General features: G+C 40.1%; 1 protein-coding gene across 1 annotated transcript in view; it reads right to left on the bottom strand.

The window, feature by feature from the left end:
- Positions 1-1195: 1195 nt before the first annotated feature.
- Positions 1196-19927, bottom strand: part of AIM1 (absent in melanoma 1) — a 293695-nt gene continuing 274963 nt past the window's right edge. The window contains exons 17-22 of the mRNA XM_006839959.1: positions 18247-18376; positions 12457-12596; positions 9774-9897; positions 9258-9416; positions 6625-6787; positions 1196-1284 (exon numbers count right to left, since the gene is read on the bottom strand). Of these exons, the coding sequence (XP_006840022.1) occupies positions 1196-1284; positions 6625-6787; positions 9258-9416; positions 9774-9897; positions 12457-12596; positions 18247-18376 (805 nt within the window). The remainder of the gene's footprint in view (positions 1285-6624; positions 6788-9257; positions 9417-9773; positions 9898-12456; positions 12597-18246; positions 18377-19927) is intronic.

The raw sequence follows: 19927 nt of genomic DNA on the forward strand, positions 1-19927 counted from the left end.
TACAAAAATGGGAAGAAGGTATTCAAGGGATGTTTAGGAGTTGTGTTCAAAACTAGAACCCACTGTTTGAACAGCATCATCCGGTGGCTGTCAGTAGTTAAACATTTCTTATTTTCTTTCTTGAAATACTGGCTGCATTGTAGGGTTTTCAGAGTTCAAATTTTTGACCAAGAAACATCCCTTACCGTCTACTTTTCTTCACTTTCTGGAGGAAATGCTGGTCATTCTGTTGACTTCTGCATCCCTCAGGTCCCCTACCAGAAGTTAAGTGATGCTATGGGCTGCAATGCACTCTGACTCAGGCAGTCTTGCCTAGGAGCCCGGCTACAGAACACTATAGGGAAGGCAGCCCGTGCAGTCCTGAAGGAGAAGCCTGGACCCAGGCAGGCAGGAAATCAGGCTAAGAGACCTGAGCCTGTTGGCAAAGGATTGCATAGCACTGTTTGCACTCTAGGTGGAGATGAGTAAGAATGGGCGAATAATGAAATCATGGAAATACTGTTTCTGTAGCATTTGTAAGAAAGGCATTACACGCTCATTTGTGACTCTGGAACAGTTCACAGTGAATTAAAATAATCCCAATCCTGCGAATTAATGTTATCAGACATGGACTTGTCAACTTGCTAATTTTTAATATTATATTTAAGTATGTCTGAATACATAAGGCTCCCCCACTTTGCTGTAGTGCATAATTAACAACTAGGAAAAGCAACGTCAAGGACTACGTTGCGAGCCTCGTAAAGTATTTCTTCCCAAAAGCTAAACCGTCCTTCACCTTACAAACTTAAGCTTTTATCCTTCCCTTTAAAACATAAGGGATTTGTAGGTCCACAGAGTTGGTAATTTGTTCATTCTCTCCCGTCACTGTCTCTGCAAGTAACTTACAATGTACAGTCTTGAAGTTTTGATAAGACCTTTTTAAAAGACACCCAAAAGCTGTTCATGAGACAACCTATTTAAACAGCTATTGAAAGGAAATGAAACTCAAGAAATGAAAGAAGGACAAATACTTGGTTTGAAACTATTAGAGTCTTTTGAGAAGATGAGAGTTCCCCTGGTCGTGGCAGTGTGAGTCAAGACCACCATTAGAGTGATTGAAGAAGGAGTCGCTCCATCTTCCCTCTTGGCTCTTCCATCGGCAAATAAGACGTCTGGAGGACCTCTGAGAGATTGGCCTTGCGTTCTCTATTCACGTTTATAGGACCATGGCTTCCCACACTTGCGTAAACTTCTCTTTGCTGACAGTGTTGAGGATAATGTGATTTTGATCATACTGTGTACCCCCTAAAAGAAAGAAAAGTTGTAATAAAAGGAAATGTGCTCAGGGGCTTTAGCAGACATAGTTTTTCACAATTCCAATGTAACAAGAGTGCTCTGAGTATAAAATATTGCCTCGAGGGAAAGCCCTAAACAATCATTCTACAGATGATTCTGCCAGTACCCCATCATACAAGCACTAGTAACGCCCCATAGGACTCCTCAGTTTATTACATTCTTAAAAGCTGGTCCAACCGCGCTTTGTTGTTGTTGCTAAGTGCCGTCAAGTCGGTTCTGACCCATAGTGACCCTGTATAGGGTTTCCAAGGAGTGGTTCACTCACTGGGTTGGAACTGCCAACTTTGCAGTTCAAACTGACCTTGTAGTCCAGCACATTACCTGCAGTGCCACACCAGGACTCTTTAGCTGTCTGAAACTGGGGGAGAACAGTGGAAAAGGAGCAAAAACAGATTGCGAGTGCACAATATATTTGGTAGTGAGATCATGAGTTTGAGTTACCAGGGAGGAGGAGAAGGCAGGCAGGTCTGCATGGGTATGTATGCTTTTAGGAGGAGTATTTTGGGGGGATATTTTTTGGTATATATTTTTGTACAATGAAGAATGGACTACATGCCTGGCTTGGCTACTATTAGTGAAAATTTTGATCAAAGATTCTATAAAAGAATCCTGATCAAAAAAGGGGAAATACAGAACAATTCCAAATACTCATGGAATCCAGACTTTCTGGAGTTATTAGGGAAGCTAGATGAAACCCCAAAATTTGCCTGTTACCTTTCAACCTGAAACCAAAAATACCCTATGATGTCTTTGAACCACACAATGTTGCTGTTGTTGTTGTTCGTTAAGTGCCGTCGAGTCGGTTCCACCCATAGTGACCCTTTACTTTATAGGGTTTCTGAGGAGCAGCTGGTGAGCTTGAACCACCGACCTTGCAGTTCAAACGGCTTTGCAGTCTGGCACATTAACCCACAGCACCACCTCAGGACTCCACACACTATTTTAACTTAATTAGTAAAGCAGGTCAAACTTGGTTGGACATTGTGCTCTTTTATGAATCTAGAAATCCGGGGTCAGATTGACAACAGCTACTCTAAAGGTTCAGTAGGAAGCGGAGGAGGCAGTGAATTCCTGTTAATGGTGGAACAATTTGGAAAAGGAAAGTGAGCATGAATTCTACAACTTAAATGCTGTCAATGCCACAATTGTACATGTAGAAATTGTTGAATTAGTATTTTTTCAACACCAACAAAATAAATGATTTAAACAATGAAGGACAGCAGTGTTAGATCAAAGGGGAAGTTTGAAATGGACAGGATGACATGACCACGTTCAAGAACTATCAGCTTTGATGTCTGAAAACTCACAGTAGTTAAATCACTGAGTTTCACTGTACTATAAAACTAGTGTTATGATCTCCATAAAATCCTTTCACCTGAATGTTTGTATGAATTTTCCAAGGGTTGTTACTGGATATTTAAAAGATTTTAGTGCTTAAAATACCTTCGTGGCTTCTTGAAGAGGAAAAGGATCATTATCAAAAGAAAGTGTTACCTGATGCTTTCTCCAGTGTGGATAAACATCCCTTCATATACATTATCCTTTTTTTTAAGCAGAGGTCTCTGCACAAAAGGTCTTATCACCAAAGCGTCCCCACCCACCCAAATAAAAACCTACTGGAGAGTAATTATTGAAACCATAGTTTGTCTTCATGCCGAGAAGAAATAAACATTTTCCTTTCAAGCATTTATAAATTATCAGAAAAGTTTGAGATCGCACACAATAGATTTAGGTAGCTGAGGAAAATCTTACACTCCTCTTGTAATAAATGGGTTCAACTTCACTGATGATCTGGGAACGCCACACAGCTAGGTATAGCCACTTAGGTATAACACAAGGCAAGGTGCCTTACACCTTTTATGTGTACTTTTCAGAGGGAGAAAGTTACTCCTAGTACACACATACACACAATGCCTCCAGTGAGATTTCAGAAAGTATTATCTTAATGTCACAATGGAGTCCTGGTATGGTGCTGCAGGATAATTAACTAGACCGCAGGTAAGCTTGAACCTCAAAGTCGGTGGTTCAAACTCACCAATCGCTCCTTGGAAACCCTATACAAGGTCACAATGAATTGGAACCAACTTAACAGTATTTAACAACATCAATGTCTCTTTTTCATACTTCGAGATCAAAACATTTATTTTCATGTCTATTCCCTTCTAAATCTATCTAGTCTTGGAGACTAGAAAGCTCTTGAGAAATCATTTGACTCGTCCTTCTGCCTTTGGGAATTCAAATCATCCCATATTTGATTTTTTTTTAAAAATTGTCATGAATGAGGCTCACCTGTTGTCATAATGTTTGTGGTCTGGTAAAGGAATCATATGTGATGGTCTACCAAGACAACTCATTGCTCAAACAGTGGGAGACAGGTCTGAAGAAAGACTTGTAAGAAATCTTGCTGCACTAGGTAATGACTGGCAGCTATGGACGATGTGGCCCTACTCTCTCATGTCCACAAGATGGCATCATTCTCTTACATTCCAGACAAATTAAAATTCAGTTTAACAAGGAATTAAGTAATTTAGCAGATACCAAGGAGGTTAAACACTGGAATGCCAACCAAAAGGTTAGTGGTTCAAACCCATCAGTTGCTCACTCAGTAGGATAAAGATTGGGCAGCCTGCTCTGTAAAGACTACAGCCTTGAAAGCCCTAAGGGGAAGTTTTACTCTGTGCTCTAGGGTCACTACCAAGTTAGACAGGCTCCACACTTCCCAATAGGCTATCATCTCTACTCAAGAGCCACACAACTAATTGTTAATAGAATTTTTTCTATTATAAATTATATAATGTAAATAATTTATCATTTTAGGAAAGGGCCTTAGAGTTTTCAAGTTAAGTCATAGTTCATACCAGAGCTAAGACTAGAAGTCCTCACACTTGGTCCATTGCTAATATGCTGTTAAGTGTCATCAAGTCCATTCTGACTCATAGTGACCCTCTACAGGGTTTCCAAGGAGTGGATGGTGGGTTTGAACTGCTGGCCTTGAGATTAGCAATCCCATGCTTAGCCTGTAGCATCACATCATAGTAAATGACACAAACAAACACAAAATCTTTGTAAATTCTGTGAACCAAGCATAATCTACTTTCTCACTTTGGTACTGCCAGTGTCTAGCACAAAGCCTGCCACATAGTGGATACCAAAAAATTCTTGTTGAAAGAGTAAAAAAGTAATGTTCCACCCAACAAACTAGCTAATAAGGATTACAGTAATCTTAACCCTGGACATAGGAAACTGATTCCATTTTAAGAACCACAGGCCCATAGGTTTATTCACCTTCTCCTTTGGGAATCAATAGTTGAAATTTCCTAACATTTCATCATAAACTCCACATTCCCAAATTCAACAAAATTGGTTAAAATCAGAACAAACAAAGGTCTGGTGGAGTGACTCTAAAACCAGTTTAGACCTCAGGGTGATTATCTGTAAAATGGGCATATGTAAGCACAGGACTGCTAACCTCAAGGTCGACAGTTCAAACCCACCAGCCGCTCCTTGGAAAACCTACACAAGATTGCCATGAGCTGGAACCATCTGGATGGCACTTAACAATGCCCACATATAAGAGCAAATCTACTGTATCAAACACAATGTGAAAGAAACATATTATCAAGGGTCCTACTTGCTTTTTATATATGATTTTTGGTCTCCATCCAGCCGGTCATTATATAGCTTAGTTTGTGCTCCAAATTTAGACTCTACCTTTGCCTTCATTAAAGTTAATTTCTTGCCTCCCAGCACCTTTCCAGCTTCTTGGGGCTTTGTGAATTCCAATCCAATTGTTAGACAAATTGGCAGCTCAGCCCACCAGGAGGCTATCCGGAAGTGACTCAGCCACTACTGCTCCCCATTCACTCAGTTACCTACGTATGTTCTGGCTTACTCTCCATTCCCGGGAGAGTTCTTTCAAAGCCAGATTATAGCTATTTCTTTACCCCTACATCGTGATTTTTAGTTAAAAATGGCACTGGTCTAGAGCCCTGGTTAAAATTGAGCCAACTTCTAGCAATGATTTAAAATAAATTATGAGTTGCATTATTATATTTTCCAAAAGCATGCTGTCTTTCCTGGTAGGGAACAGAAAAGTGCCCATGAATAATTTAAAGCAAAATTATCCTGGATGACATGAATAAAACACACTTATCTTCATCTGCTTGCCAATAGCAACAACAAACAGGATTAAACCCAAACCCACTGCTGTCTAGTTGATTCTGACTCTGAAGCCCCATGGGACAGAATAGATCTGCCCCAGGGGGTTTCCTAGACTATAAAGCATTAAGGAAGCAGACTGCCACATCCTTGTCAGTAACAACAACAGTTCGCTGACTTTCCTTGTCTAGAACAGGTCTTCATTTGCTTGTTTGTTTGATGTTTAAAAATTCTCAATGGTTCTCAAAGTTGGGTTCCTAGACCAGCAGCATCAGCACCACCTGGGAACTTGTCAGAAATGCAGATCTACAGGCTCCACGGTGTGGCGCTGTGGGCTAATGCATCAGACTGCAAAGTCGGTTGAACTACAAGGTCAGTGGTTCAAGCTCACCAGCTGCTCCTTGGAAATCCTACATAGTGGGTCGCTAAGGGTCTGAATCAACTTGATGGCACTTAACAACAACTCCAGACAAGATGAATGATTTAACAAGGCATTGTATGATTCAACAAGCCCTCTGAGTGATGCTGATGCGGATAAAGCTTGAGGCTCACTGGCTTAAATTTATTTGCTCTTCTCCATGCAAGAGCAGCTAGCTCCAGATTAACCGACTTCGAACACAACTTCCATTGAAATCCTCCTGGATGTGTTGTTTTAAGGAATAACATTGTAAGCAATGGCCTTGTAGCTCTTTTCAATGCAAGGTTACATGTACATACATGAGAATCATCAACTATAATGACTATGATTACAAAACTGTAGCTGTGATTTTTAGACGAACGCTTGCAATGAAGCAAATGGTTTGGAGTCAGATTTCAATGCAGCATGCATGGGTGGCAGATCAGGGTCCAACTGATGAGCCCCTCTGTGCAGAAAATAGGATGGGGAGTGTGGGAAGGGAACATTCATTTCTCAAAGTCACTGTGTAGATCCCATGAAACAGTGGACTACAGTGCTTAGCAGCGATGCCTGGTGCACACATAGTCAGGGTTCTATTACTATTATTAATAACACTCATTGTGTTGTACTCATTGTTTTCAAAATCTAAGAATATCTTTTTAGCTGCATGAAGAGTATAGCTTTAGTTGAATAAAGAAAAGCACAGTACGATACAGAAAATATATGACCCTTACCTTTGATATCTAAAACTAAATTTGGCTTCATCTTGCTATAGATCCTGCCGTCGGACTTCATGCTCCAGAACTGGCTATCGGCATTCTGGTCAAGGGCCAGGCCCAGCTTAGAGCCAGATGTGACCAAGCTGCCCACGATGGTCAGGCAGCAGTCTTCTGCTATCTGCTTAGTGGAAAAGACAATGCATCTTAGAGACAGAAACACGTTTAAATCTCATAGCAATTATTTCCTAGTTGAAACAGATTTTTTAAATGGTCTTACATCCTAGCTTCATTTGTCCCACATGAGACGTTTCTACTTTTAGCCAAGGTGGCTGGGGTCAGACAACACGTATTTATGCTCTTGGTTTCAGATAAGCCGAGTGGAGCAATCTCTGTTCTTGTCCATTATAAGAAGTGTCTGCCTTTGTAAGACTCTACCTTACTACTGTAACAAAACTTGCCCTTGTAGCATTTTGCCCCTCTCAGAAGTGACAGTCATCTGAGGTTGGGTGCATGGCTAAATCTCCCCATGTATCTACCTCTGCTCACCCTGACCCCTCCAACACATGGCTGCACCTCTAATGCGAAGTCTGCTGAAGTATTGTTGTTAAATGCCATCAAGTCAGTTCCGACTCATAGAGACCCTGTATAGGGTTTCTGAGGAGCGGCTGCTGAGCTTGAACCATTGACCTTTCTGTTCAAACTGACTTTGCAGTCCAGCACATTAAACCACATGTGAGCATGGTTAAAAGGATCGTTTATCAATCTGAAACTTGAAATTGCATGTATTAACTTCTCTTGCTGAAACCTTCACAAGCTAAGTCTCAACTTTGAAAAAAAACACACAAAATCACTAGAGGGTGGGTTACTGCAAAGATTTTATGATCCTCTTGTACAGTGTACCTACTCTTAATGTATCAACAGTGTATGGTAGTCATGGGCTCCTGGTGTGGTGTTGTAGGATCAACACTGGACTGCGAACCACATGGTTGGTGGTTCAAACCCACCAACTGCCCCTCAAAAACCGTATACGGGGTCACTATGAGTCAGAATAGACTGTACAGCACTTGACAACAGCAACAACATGGTAGTCATAATTCCCATGTGACCCTAAGACATACTGTTATCCAGAACAACAAACCAAACCCACTGCTACCAGGTCAATTTTGATATACAGCGACTTACAGGACCAAACAGAATTGCTCCCTAAGGTTTCTGGCCATATGTACACCTTTACTAATGCAGGCAACCTCATCTTTCTGGTGAATTCAAATTGCTGACCTTTCAGTTAGCAGTCCAATGCTTAGCTCCCTGTGCCATTGAGGCTCCTTCATACTGCTAGAGAAAATATTCAGTAATAACACACTCCTCTGTTGAAATGAGAGGACTAAGATGTTGTGTACATTGTATCAATGACATACTGAATTGAAAGTCATCACACGCGTCAATGAAAGATTGGTTAGAAAGCACTGCTGAAAGGCACCATTTGCTGTTAACGAGAATTCAAAAGTAGAACTTGGTGACTTCCTTTCATGCATCTACACCAGCTGTTCTTTGGAAACTCTACACAGGGTTGCTAGGAGTCAGAAACGACTGGATGGCACTTAACAATAACGGATTACAGCTACTTCTATGTCTTGTGCTATTTCTAAAAGCACATCCAAACAATACTTCTGTTTACTGATAGGATAACTCTCCCTCAAGCACAAGTCCCAAATAACAAGTTGTGTCCCTTCCACGAGATGATTCATGGGGCACCATGTTTAAAAAACAAAATTCAGGAGCAAACAGTCAATCCCATAAAATTGAGGAGTGACACAGAGGAGCTCCAATAGAAGCATAATCCTCTCATAAAAAACGACTACATTCAGCTTTTCCACATTCATCATGGCAGAAGTGATGTGAGAGGGAAATGGACAATTAAGAAATTAATCCTACCACGTGAGAGTCTCCGAAAGGGAAACGAACCAAGAGCGAGTTTTGTTGATAGTGCTGCAAGTTCAAGTTTATTTCTGTCACAAACAGATTATTAAAAAGGGGAGAGAGTAATTAATTAATCCAGACACTTCCTTTTTTGTTATTGTCTAAGAAAGTAGAGATGTATCTTGGAGCATTGCTAGATTCAGCTTTGATTTTAACTTCCTAGACTGGTTCTATCAGAGCTACGAAATACTTTCATGGAAAAAAATTCAAATTCACTCCTGAAAGTGCTCTAGGAATTGTGAAATACCATCCACTTAAAGAGAGATCAAAGGCATGCTAAAGGACATCTGGACTGCTAGCAAAGGGATTACAGACCTGTCTAATCCTACAAATAGGTCTAATCCTATAAACGGAGTCCTGGTGTGGTGTTGTGGGTTAATGTGTTGGACTGCAAGGTCGATCTGAATAGCAAAGTTGGTGGTTCAAGCTCACCAGCCACTCCTCGGAAACCCTATACAGGGTCACTATGAGTCAGAAACAACTCGATGGCACTTAACAACAACAATTCTATGAATGGAGTTCTCGTGTGCTACTGTAGGCTTAGCACTAAACTGCCAACTGCAAGGTCAGCAGTGCAAACTCACCAGTCGCTCCTTGGAAGGGTCACTATGAGTTAGAACCATCTCAACAGAACTTAACACCACCAACAACAATCGTATAAATCTCACCCTGCATTTGACGCATCCTTCTTGATAAATCCATATCTGATCATCAGCACCAACATCCTCCATGACCTGTATTCTAAGAAGCTTCAAATCCTCTAAGTTTCCATTGGTCGACATGAATAACCCTGTGGCTTTGTTTCGAAGTCTGAAGTAAATTCGTTTCTAGAAGACAAAAGCCCCAGCAAACATCATATTACTGTCCTGTTAGACTCACTGAGCAAGCATTACTATCAAGGGAAGAATCTGAGGGGTGAGCAGACAGGAGAGAGAACTGCTGTGCCCAAGTCTCAGTGGGTTCAGGATTTGCTCAAGAAGACTTTGGCCAACTTTGAAAGGCATGTCTAGGGCAAGGAGCCCACCTATAGACAAGTTCTGTTGAATGTGATAGTATTTCAGAAGCAGGAGAATGGGGGATAGGAAGGGGTTGGGGAGAGAACAATTTCAAACTTAAATTTGAAACTGATTTACAAAAAAACAAAGAACAAAAACAAAACGTCATATTATGACGAGAAGACATACCTGAGCAAAAGGTCTGAGAGAGCCTATTTGGCGGCAGGCACTGAATTCATACCAATTAGGTATTTCTGCTGGTGACAGTAGAAACTGACGACCCCTGTAATTGCCATACTCATACGTAACCCATCTGAAAGAAAAACACAGATAGCCACAGTAAGTGACAATTTCCTTTGACAATGGTCCCGATTATATTTATGCTTTTAGAATGCTCCCAATTTCTAGACCAAGTTTTATACTTTAAATATACATTGTTATTGTTAAGTGCTGTTGAGTCGATTCCGACCCATAACGACCCTGTATAGGGTTTCCAAGGAGCAGCTGGTGAGCTTGAACTGCCGACCTTGCAGTTCAAACAGCTTTGCAGTCTGGCGCATTAACCCACAGCACCACACCAGGACTCCCCAAAAATACATTAGGGGGTAAAAACAGAGCTACTTTATTTTGTAAAATGTGTAAAACATCCATTTCTTGGCAAACATAACATTTTGGGTACATAGAATTTACACCAAAAGAAGCAGTGTTTTAGTGGAGCAGCCCAGTCTTCCTGTGAGCTACTTGTTAAACATCTTCAGTTGAATTAATGGATCTTTAAGTTATTCAAATAGTTAATGCTTACAAAGTTCTTAGTGCAACACTTCAAGTTCATAGTACAGAAGTGTTAGTTAAAAGCAAACACATCAATACATGTTTGTTTAAAACCAGAGTTTATCTTCCTCAAATCTAGTACACTGCTAACGGTACTCAGGTCTCCTCCACCCAGAGATACTTGGTGTTGCTGCACCCCGCCTTCCCCAGCCCCCTGGAAGCTGGGGCTGGAGAACAGATTGACATTCAAGCCACACAGCAACTGCTCTCTTGTTCCGTGGCTATATTGTATCAAAGAGAATGTGCTTTACTTTTAATCTTAGAATCTAAAATGCTATAATTTTAGCTACCTTATCATAAATACAAAATATCCGTTAAAATTTACTGGGAAAAATCACTTATAATCCCATCACTCTATGGCACTGCTGGGTAAAGACTTGACGGCTAACCATAAGGTCTGTGGTTCAAAGGTCAGCTGCTCCTTTTAGTTCAGAGCAACAATGTATACGGTTTCTGAGGAGCGGCTGGTGGCTTTGAATAACCACCCTTGCAGTTATCAGTCCAGTGCTTATGCAACAGTGCCTTGGCAATCTTCTGGGACAGTTCTACTCTATCCTGTATGGTCACTGTGAGTCAGAATGAACTCAATGGCAACAGGTTTTTTTAAACTGCATTGTTGTTGTTATTAATTGCCTTCAAGTCAGTTCTGCCTCACAGCGACCCTGTATGGGTAACTGAGGAGCAGCTGGTGGGTTTGAACCACTGACTTTGTGGTTAGTCCAGTGCCACAGCAGGACTTCTTTATCGTCATATCTTACTCAAGTTTCCAAAGTGTTCACAGTGGAGACAAACAACCTTGTATCTTTTGCAAACTATCTGCTGGTCGTTCCTCTTGTGAGCTGTTGTCAAATCACCAGGACTCCCAGTGACTCCAGACCTAAGGGAGCCAAGTGTTCAGCAGACCCGATTGTGGCGATCCATTGGGTTTTCACTGACTGACTTTCAGAAGTAGATAACCCCACTTTAAAAATTATCTATTACATAAACTAGCAGGTAACGCACTTACATAACACCAATAACCTTCCTGCCTAGTCCATCTTAGTCTGTGTCATAGATTAAATTGTGTCCCCCCAGAATATGGGTTGACTTGGCTGGATCAGGATCCTCAGTGGTTTGCCAAATACGTGGTAATGTAATGTGATGTGATCTGATAAACCAATAAAAGGTTTAAGGGTAGGTGTCAGGGAGTTTCCCAGGAGTGTAACCTGCAACATCTTACAAAGGAGAGAGAAGTGAGCAGAGAAAGTGGAACCTGCTACAGCTAAGAAAGAAAAATCAGGAGTAGAGTGCATCCTTTGGACCCTGCACTGTGAAGCTCCTAGATCCAGGGGAAGACTGATGCCAAGACACATGGAGATCTCCAAGGAATTCTGGGCCTCGAGATGCTAAAAAGAGACAAGACCTTTTCCCAGAGCTTGCGCCCTGAACTTGGACTTCTAGCCTCCTAAAGTGTGAGAGAATACATTTCGGGTTGTTGAAGCCATCCACCTGCTGTATTTCTCTTACAGCAGCACTCAGTAACTAAGGCAGTCTGGAAACTCCACTGAAACCTGCTCAGCATCCTAGAAACATGCAACTGTGCATGGACACTGACCATGAAGTGCACTGGCCAGGGATCAAACCTGGGTCTCCTGAAACACTGAACTAGCAGTGCGAAAGAAAACCCCAACCATACCACTCAAATCAAAGGTGGTGTTTCAAACGGATAAAAAGAGAGCTGCTTTCTCTCTTATTTGCTAAAAAAACCTAAAGAGTATTTAATAAATTTGCTGATCACACATGTGCAAAGAATCCCCTTAGGGCCCATGAGGGATATTAAAGGCAAAGCCTTAAAGAAAGTGAAAAATATGAATAAAAGATGACAGAAGCCTTACAGGAGGCATTATCCAATGCAGCACGTGTACTGCAAAGTTACGAACCCTTACAGAAAAATAAGGGGTTATATGTCAATTCCTTTAAGGAAATATAAAAATGAAAGACATCTAATCAAACCCCACTCTTTAAATGATCTAGTAAATAAACAAGCAGGTAACTCACTTACATGCCACCAATAACCTGGACAGAGCGGATCTTTGTGTTGAATCCTAGGAATCGGAGATTAATGATTTCTGCATTCAGTTCAATCTTTTTCCCTTTGAAGTCTTCCCTTTCAAAAAGAATAATTGTTGGTTCTGAAAATTCCTGTTTAGGAGCAAAATTATATTATTCAACTTTGATAATTTGCAGTTATGTGAAAGTCATCTTTTTACAAGTTCAAAATAACAAGTTCGGGTCAGATTTAGCTTAGTCACAAACTCTGTTTACATACTCCAAACCTAAAGAAAGAACAAAGAGCTAAATGAGGAAAGAAGTTGAGTCAGGATTCTTTCCCAATGCATCAAGGCAGGTAAACATAAAGAATGTTACAAAGCAAAAACAAGCCATGCACAGGAGAGTGGATACATGATATGCCTGGAGTCTCAACACCTCCACAGGAGTCTACATCCAACTCAGCCATCTTCCTCTGGGACAATCTGAAGCACAGCCTGGGCATAAACGGCAAAGGACTAAGGGCCATAGCAGCTACATTCAGTGGTAGTGTGGTGTTTCCTATTCAAGGAATATTTGCCTTGTCTTTAGTTTCAAATGTCGTTTTTTAGACCTCTTTTGTCAACAGAACAAAGATTCTATATGCTCCTGTTGCCAAACTGTCCTGAAGGAACTATTAACAGGAGAAGAGAAAAAAGCAGGATGGAATTCCCACGATTAGACTGTCAATCACTGAAAATCGGACAATAACACAGAAGTCCACTGATTATCAAAAAGATATAAAAAGCTGGCCACTTATGCATGCTTTGTTTTCAAATTACAGACCTTCATCCTAGACTAAGCTCCAATGAAAAATTCCTATGATCATAAATGATACATCAAAAAAACCCCTGGGGATTACAATTGTTTCCCCACCTACTTAAATTTTTGTGGCAAAGGTGTGGTCCTCCTTGCTACTTCAGTTATGTGGATGTGCCCTGACATGTAGAAAAGATGTTTTAGATCATAGACTAAGCAGATTAGTTTGCAGAGGTGGTTTGTATGGTCAAAGAACTAGGTTATATAAAACATACTCGAAGGAAACCAAGCAAGAAGAAACATATAAGGAGAAACATGATGAAGACTGTAGTACTAATAATATTTTGCATTTTATGTGCATGGCATTTCAAAAATGTTCTTACCAGTCGAGTTTAATGTATAAAGTTAACTGAACAATTTGGAGGTATTAAATCACAATTAAGATATTTAGTCTTAATAATCAAAATCTTAAGAGAACATCATCGATGGAATGTCAGGAGTGGCATGAACAGAGATCATAGATTCCAAGTTCTGGGTGAGGGGAAACATTTAAAATTTTATATCTGAAGTTATTTCCCCCCTCCCCCCCCAATATATAATTATAGGTAGCTTTTAGAATTCTAGTCAGGTTAAATGTCAAAATCTTACTTATTTCATTATTTGTAAGGTAATGAATCTTACCACATCATTCCATATTTCATTGCTATTTTCACATCTCCAGAAAGATCAACATTTTAGTTATTCTAACAACAAAGCCAACTCACTTATGTTTATCCTGCCTTTAAAATTACAAATATTTAAAGCTATTCCCAAAAGACCAGCTACCAAAAGCTAACAGTTTTAAAAACACAGACATATCCAACCAACTTCAACATGTGAATACTATATATATATTGCAATTTTGTTTAATTGTAAATTCCTTGACCACATCAAAACAGAATTTCTGTTTTAAAGAAAAAGGTACATTATAATCTAGGTTAGCACATTGGTGATAGGTTGGAAGAAGTCATTTGACTGGAAATCTCTACAACAACAGAGTAATAATAGATCAAAAAGCTCTAAGATATTTCTGCAAATGAGTAATACCAAAAAAGAAACAAAAAACTGAATAGAGAATTGGGCAAAGGTTGTAAGCAGGCAAGGCACCAAATGGAAATTCCAAACAGCTAATAAATATTTGAGATTCAACTTCAGTAAGAGTGAGAGAAACAGAAATAAACACAAGGAAATAATGCTTTTTTTCCCTATTCCACCAAATTGACAAAATTGAGAAAGTCAGAGAACACTCAGTAATGACAAAAATGTGAGAACTCGTCTGACTGACCTTGGTTAGGAGATGTATGGGATAACCCTGAATTCACTCGACTGAGAGTCATCCCAATCAGAAAGTGTAGAGGTGACGTCAAGTCCATTCTGACTCACAGGGACTATACATACACACAACAAAACACTGTCTGGTCCTGTACCATCTTCAGTATCATTACTATAGGAAAGGAGAATGTTGGAGCCACTTGACCAAAGGGATTTTTTGAGGTACCTTTTCCTCCTTTATATATGTTACTGTTAAGTGCTGTTGAGTCAGTTCTGACTCATAGCGACCCTGTACAGGGTTTCTAAGGAGCAACTGGTAAGTTTGAACCATTGACCCTAAGAACTTATCATTTTGAGACTTGAATCTCTAAACCAAAACATAATGCATAAAAGAATTTTCTTGTGTTCCTTTTCTTTCAATTCAAAAATCTGTATTGGATTATGAAAAAAAGAGGTAAACAGATGAATGTCCTTTATTCAGATTATCCTCGCAAACCAGTGGTCACAAAGGGCCAAAATGCATCTCTGATTTGCTCCATGAAGAAAAGATCCCAGCAAGTCCAGTACTACTCTTTGGTTCAGGGTGAGCACCACTGAAAACTGGAGCTGAAGAAGAGGAATCCAAGATTTCCCCCCAGGCATCTCAGAAGCTAGTGCTTTAGGCTCCTACAAATGCTCAAAACTGAAACACAGTCGTGACTGCAATTTCACACTGGTAGACCCAGTGGCCACCCCAGTCCAGAAGATCAGTGCCATTCAAACAGAAGCAGGATAATGTATAAATAGTACTATGCTGCATCTTGTCTAGTGAGTGACTCATTGCCCACCAAGTAGATTTTCTTTGATAAAAATGTCACCGTATTACCAGCTATTTCCAAGCATGTTAAGGGAGTCTGCTGAATTGAACTTCACCAAGAATAACACTGGAAAAGGAAAGGAGCATACATAGGTGGGAAGCTAAAAACAGATCACCTAACAATACAAAAAACAGTCAACCCATCCCCGTGCCTGCAGCTACTGCTTCTGTGGTTACTGCTGATGCTAAAAGTTGTATTCCTGATACTGGCAAACTTTCTTACAATCTGGAGACCAGAAAACTACTATTGCTGCCTCTGCCTCACACCAGAAACTGGAGACAAGATAGTGGGATGCAGAACTTTGCTACTACAACATCTGCTTGTCAGTCACAAGCACTAACTCTCTTCTATTATTCAAATCCAAACATGTACATCCAATCACTGGACGCTGAACCACATCTGTAACCTTAGCTGCAAAGGAATAAAGTCAAATAAACAGAGAGTGGATGTATAAGGTTTGAAACAGCATTATTATGTTGCCATAATTTCAAACAGGGAGGTACTAGTATATGATTAGACAAACAGAACAATGGAACAAACTAGAAAGTTCAGATAAAGATGGAACTACACATGGGAATTACATTATAAAAATGTGAGGACCACATGAAGACAGTAAGTTGGTTCCCTATATCACTCTTTACAATAAAATTAATTCACACAGGTCAGATATCAAAAACAAAAATGAAGTCACAGAAGTGTGAGGAAAAAAACCAGGGAATTAAATAATACTCTATAGAGATTGCAGGGTACACCCTTTGGTTGGTTGATGAAGCACGGAGGGGATTGAGATGGCAATGAGATGATATACGATAGAATGAATGTAAAATTTATGTTCTCCCATGTAAACTATCACATAATTCACAATAAAACATTTAAGAAAAAAAATACACTCTTGAGTTGAAGAATGCTTTTCTAGGTCTGATTCATAACCCAGAAGACAATTAATTCTTCAATTTGTCTAGAAATATAAAAAAAAAAAAACCATATCTTTAAAAACTATAAGCTAAATCAAGTGAATAATTAGGGGGAAATATTTCAACCCATATTTTAGTCGAGCTACTAAATTTTTGTTGCTGTTAAGTGCTCTTGAGTCAGTTCCAACTCATAACAACTGTGTATAGGGTTTCAGAGGAACAGCTGGTGAGTTTGAACTGCCAACCTTGTGGTTCAAACCGAGCTTGCAGTCCAGTGCATTAACCTGCAGTACCAACCAGGACTCCAAAGCACTCATTATATGGCATATAATGAGCATCAACAAATCATTAAGAAACAAACCAACAATCCAATAGGAAAATGGAAAACACGAGTAATCTGCAGGGTAACACCAGGTAACTGGGATGAGAAGTTACAAAACTGGTATGACCAGCTGCCCTCACGATTGTGGATGAAAGCTGGAGCTACAGCAGCTGCCTTATGACCATGTGGCAACACTTAGAGAAAAGTCAACCTAAGTGCTAGAACTGGTAGAGCAGAAAGACAGAAAGAGCCTGGGCCTCTAACTATACAGCTAAACAAGTCTAGACAGTCTACCCCCTAGACTTCTTGTTATCTAAGGAAAAACCCTAGATTGCTTATTAATCCAGTATAGTAGAATGTTTTTGCTTTTCTAGCTAAACATATTCTTAACCAATAAAATAGAATACATCAAGAAATAAAAACTGAATTAAAAAAAAACAGTGTGGGAACAGTAACCCTCAGGTAGTGCCAGTGGGTGTGGAGGAATCTGTCAGTGCTTAATGAAACTGAATATTCATATATATGCATCCCACCAGTTCCAGTCTTTAGTATATATTCCTAAAAATCCTCCCACATATAAGGAGTATATAAATAAAAATGGTGAGCGAATACTTGCAGTAATTGTAATCAATACACTATATGTACCTACAGGAGAATGGCAGTTCTTACAGTTTGTTTTATATGTAAGCACTGAGTTATGTTTTATAACAAAATGACAACTAAATGTACTGCCTAAATAAACTTAAAGCCTCTGTATAGCAATGTGATAAAGTTAACTGATTCACTAATCAGTTTGTACAGAAATTGTCAAAAGGGACCCTAACTTGCTGTGTCAACTTTTACCAAAAACACAATGTTATTTTTTTAAAAAGCCTAAATTCTGATTTAAAAAACAAACAAACAAACAACACATAAGTTTTACAAGAATATCCAAGCTGTATCTTACACATTAAGATAGTTGCCTGCTCCTCATGAGAAAGATACGGAGAGAGGAATGGAAACAGGGCTCAAACATGAAGTGAGGGAATAAAATAAACCAAACACAGAGGACAGGGGCTTTGAACTAACCCATGATGAGAGTGTGCATAACTAATTCAACATATGCACCTGACATCTGAGAAACAAGCAAATAAAAAATAATTAACACGTTAAAGATCTGAAACAGAAACCAAAGGTGTGTGGTGGAAAGCCTACTGCCTCAGAGGTAAGTCCTGGGAAAGTTGCACCTGCTTTCTTTCCTTTCTCTGCCCATCAGCAATGTGAACCATGCATTTCTGCACCCCTGGAACTCTGCTAGTGTAGTGGGTTCTGAGTTGTGGACTAACCCCAAGCTGAAATCTACCTGCCTCTCAAAGGTAAAAAGATGAGGTTTTCTGCTCCCGTAAAGATTTACAGCCTTGGAAACCCTACACGGGTTCTAGGATGAGCACTGGACTGCTAACTGCAAGGTTGGCAGCTTGAGCCCATTAGCTGCTCTTCATGAGAAAGATAAGGCTTTCTGCTCCCATAAAGGCTTAAAGCGTTGGAAACCCTATACAGGGTTACTGTGAGTTGGAACTGCTTGACCACACCAAACAATAACAAAGTCATGACATACTCACAGCATCTATAAAACGAAGAGACTTGAAAAGTGCTCCAGGAGGACATCCCATTGCAGAGAGACAAGGATAGTGGCCTTCTTCCAACACGTACTGATTACCAGAGAAGTCTTCTCCATCATATGCAACCCAGCTACAGAAGGAAAAACCACACACATGCAATTTGAGTATTTCTACTCAAGAAGAGGTAGCCTGATATAAAACACTATGTTTGTGGCTAACAGTGTTCTTTCTTAAAAAATATCTGGATAGATACATTTCATCTTGAGGCAAATTATATTCATAATAGGCCAAGCTGTTAACTTTGCATTTGGGAAGTAAGATTTTTTTTTTTCCTTGAAATGATCCATGTTTTAACTTCTCCACATCCCTACCTTCCTTGCCCCTCTCATGGGAACTAACTACTATTCTCCCAGCCCATGTAGCTTCAAACTTAGAGTCCTTCCAAAGGGTCAGTCACAAAGCCTACTAATTTCCTCCCATAATTTCTCTCACACTTTCCTTTGTCCTCATTGCCTTGTCTCTGCACTGGGTCCCAAGTCAAAGTGCCAGAGTGACGGAGATACATCAGCCTCTCGGGCATCAGCTTTTTTAAAATCATAATTTACCATGCTTCCATAGAAGAGTTTTTGTTTTGTTTTGATTTAATCCAGCAAATATTTATTTAGGACAAATTTTTGGTCAAGGAATCCCTGAGTGATGAAAATGATTAAGCACTCAACTACTAGCCAAGAGGTTGGTGGTTCTCACTCAGAAGCCCTGGGAATCTGCTTCTGAAAGGCCAAAGTCTTGAAAACCCTATGAGCAGTGCAGTCTCACTCTGCGCATAGGGGCCACCATGAGTTGTGATCAACTCAACGGCAACTAGCAATTGTGCATCAAGGGCCCTGGGTGGCCCAAATAGTTTGCACTTGATTGCTAACCTAAAGAGGTTGGTGGTTTGAACCTACCCAGCAGTATCACAGAAGACAGAACCTGGCAACTTATGTCTAAGATTGGCGGTGGTGGTGGTGTGGCATGCAGTTAGTTCCGACCCACAGTGACCCTGTATAGGGTTTCTGAGGCTGTAAATCTTTATGGAAGTAGCAAGCCTCATCTTTCTCCCATGGAACTGCTGGTAGTTTCGAACTACTGACAGTGAGATTAGCAGCTCAACTCAGAACCACTACACTAAGAAAATACTATGGAGCTCAGTTCTACAGGATGCTGCTACGAGTCAGAATCAACTCTGTGGCAACTAAAAACAATTGTGTGTCAAAGGCTTTCCCATTGTAGAGGAGAGCACACAAAGCAAACTTCTTGCTGTCTTGAAATTTACCCTCTCATGAGGTGAGACAGACAATAAAACAGTAAGAGCAACAAAAATGTACAGTCAGGTGGTGACAAAGCCTGTATGGAATAGAGAGGAACTAGGCTGGGGCAAAGGGATATTCTAATAAAGGTGGAGCTGTCTGTAAATTTATGTACATATATGAAGGTAAAGTTAAATGAAAGGTGACTTAGCTATTTAAGAACTTTCTGATTAAAAGCATTATTGTTACCAAAGATTTACAGCCTCAGAAACCCTGTACAGGGTCGCTATGAGTCAGAACCGACTCCGCGGCCCATAACAACAACAACAACTCTAGTTACTGGAGTCCTGGTATGGTGCTGTGGGTTAATGCGCTGGACTGCAAAGTCATTT

The sequence above is a fragment of the Chrysochloris asiatica genome, unplaced genomic scaffold (assembly GCF_000296735.1).
Source record: "Chrysochloris asiatica unplaced genomic scaffold, ChrAsi1.0 scaffold00027, whole genome shotgun sequence".
In the NCBI taxonomy this organism is placed as follows: Eukaryota; Metazoa; Chordata; class Mammalia; order Afrosoricida; family Chrysochloridae; genus Chrysochloris; species Chrysochloris asiatica.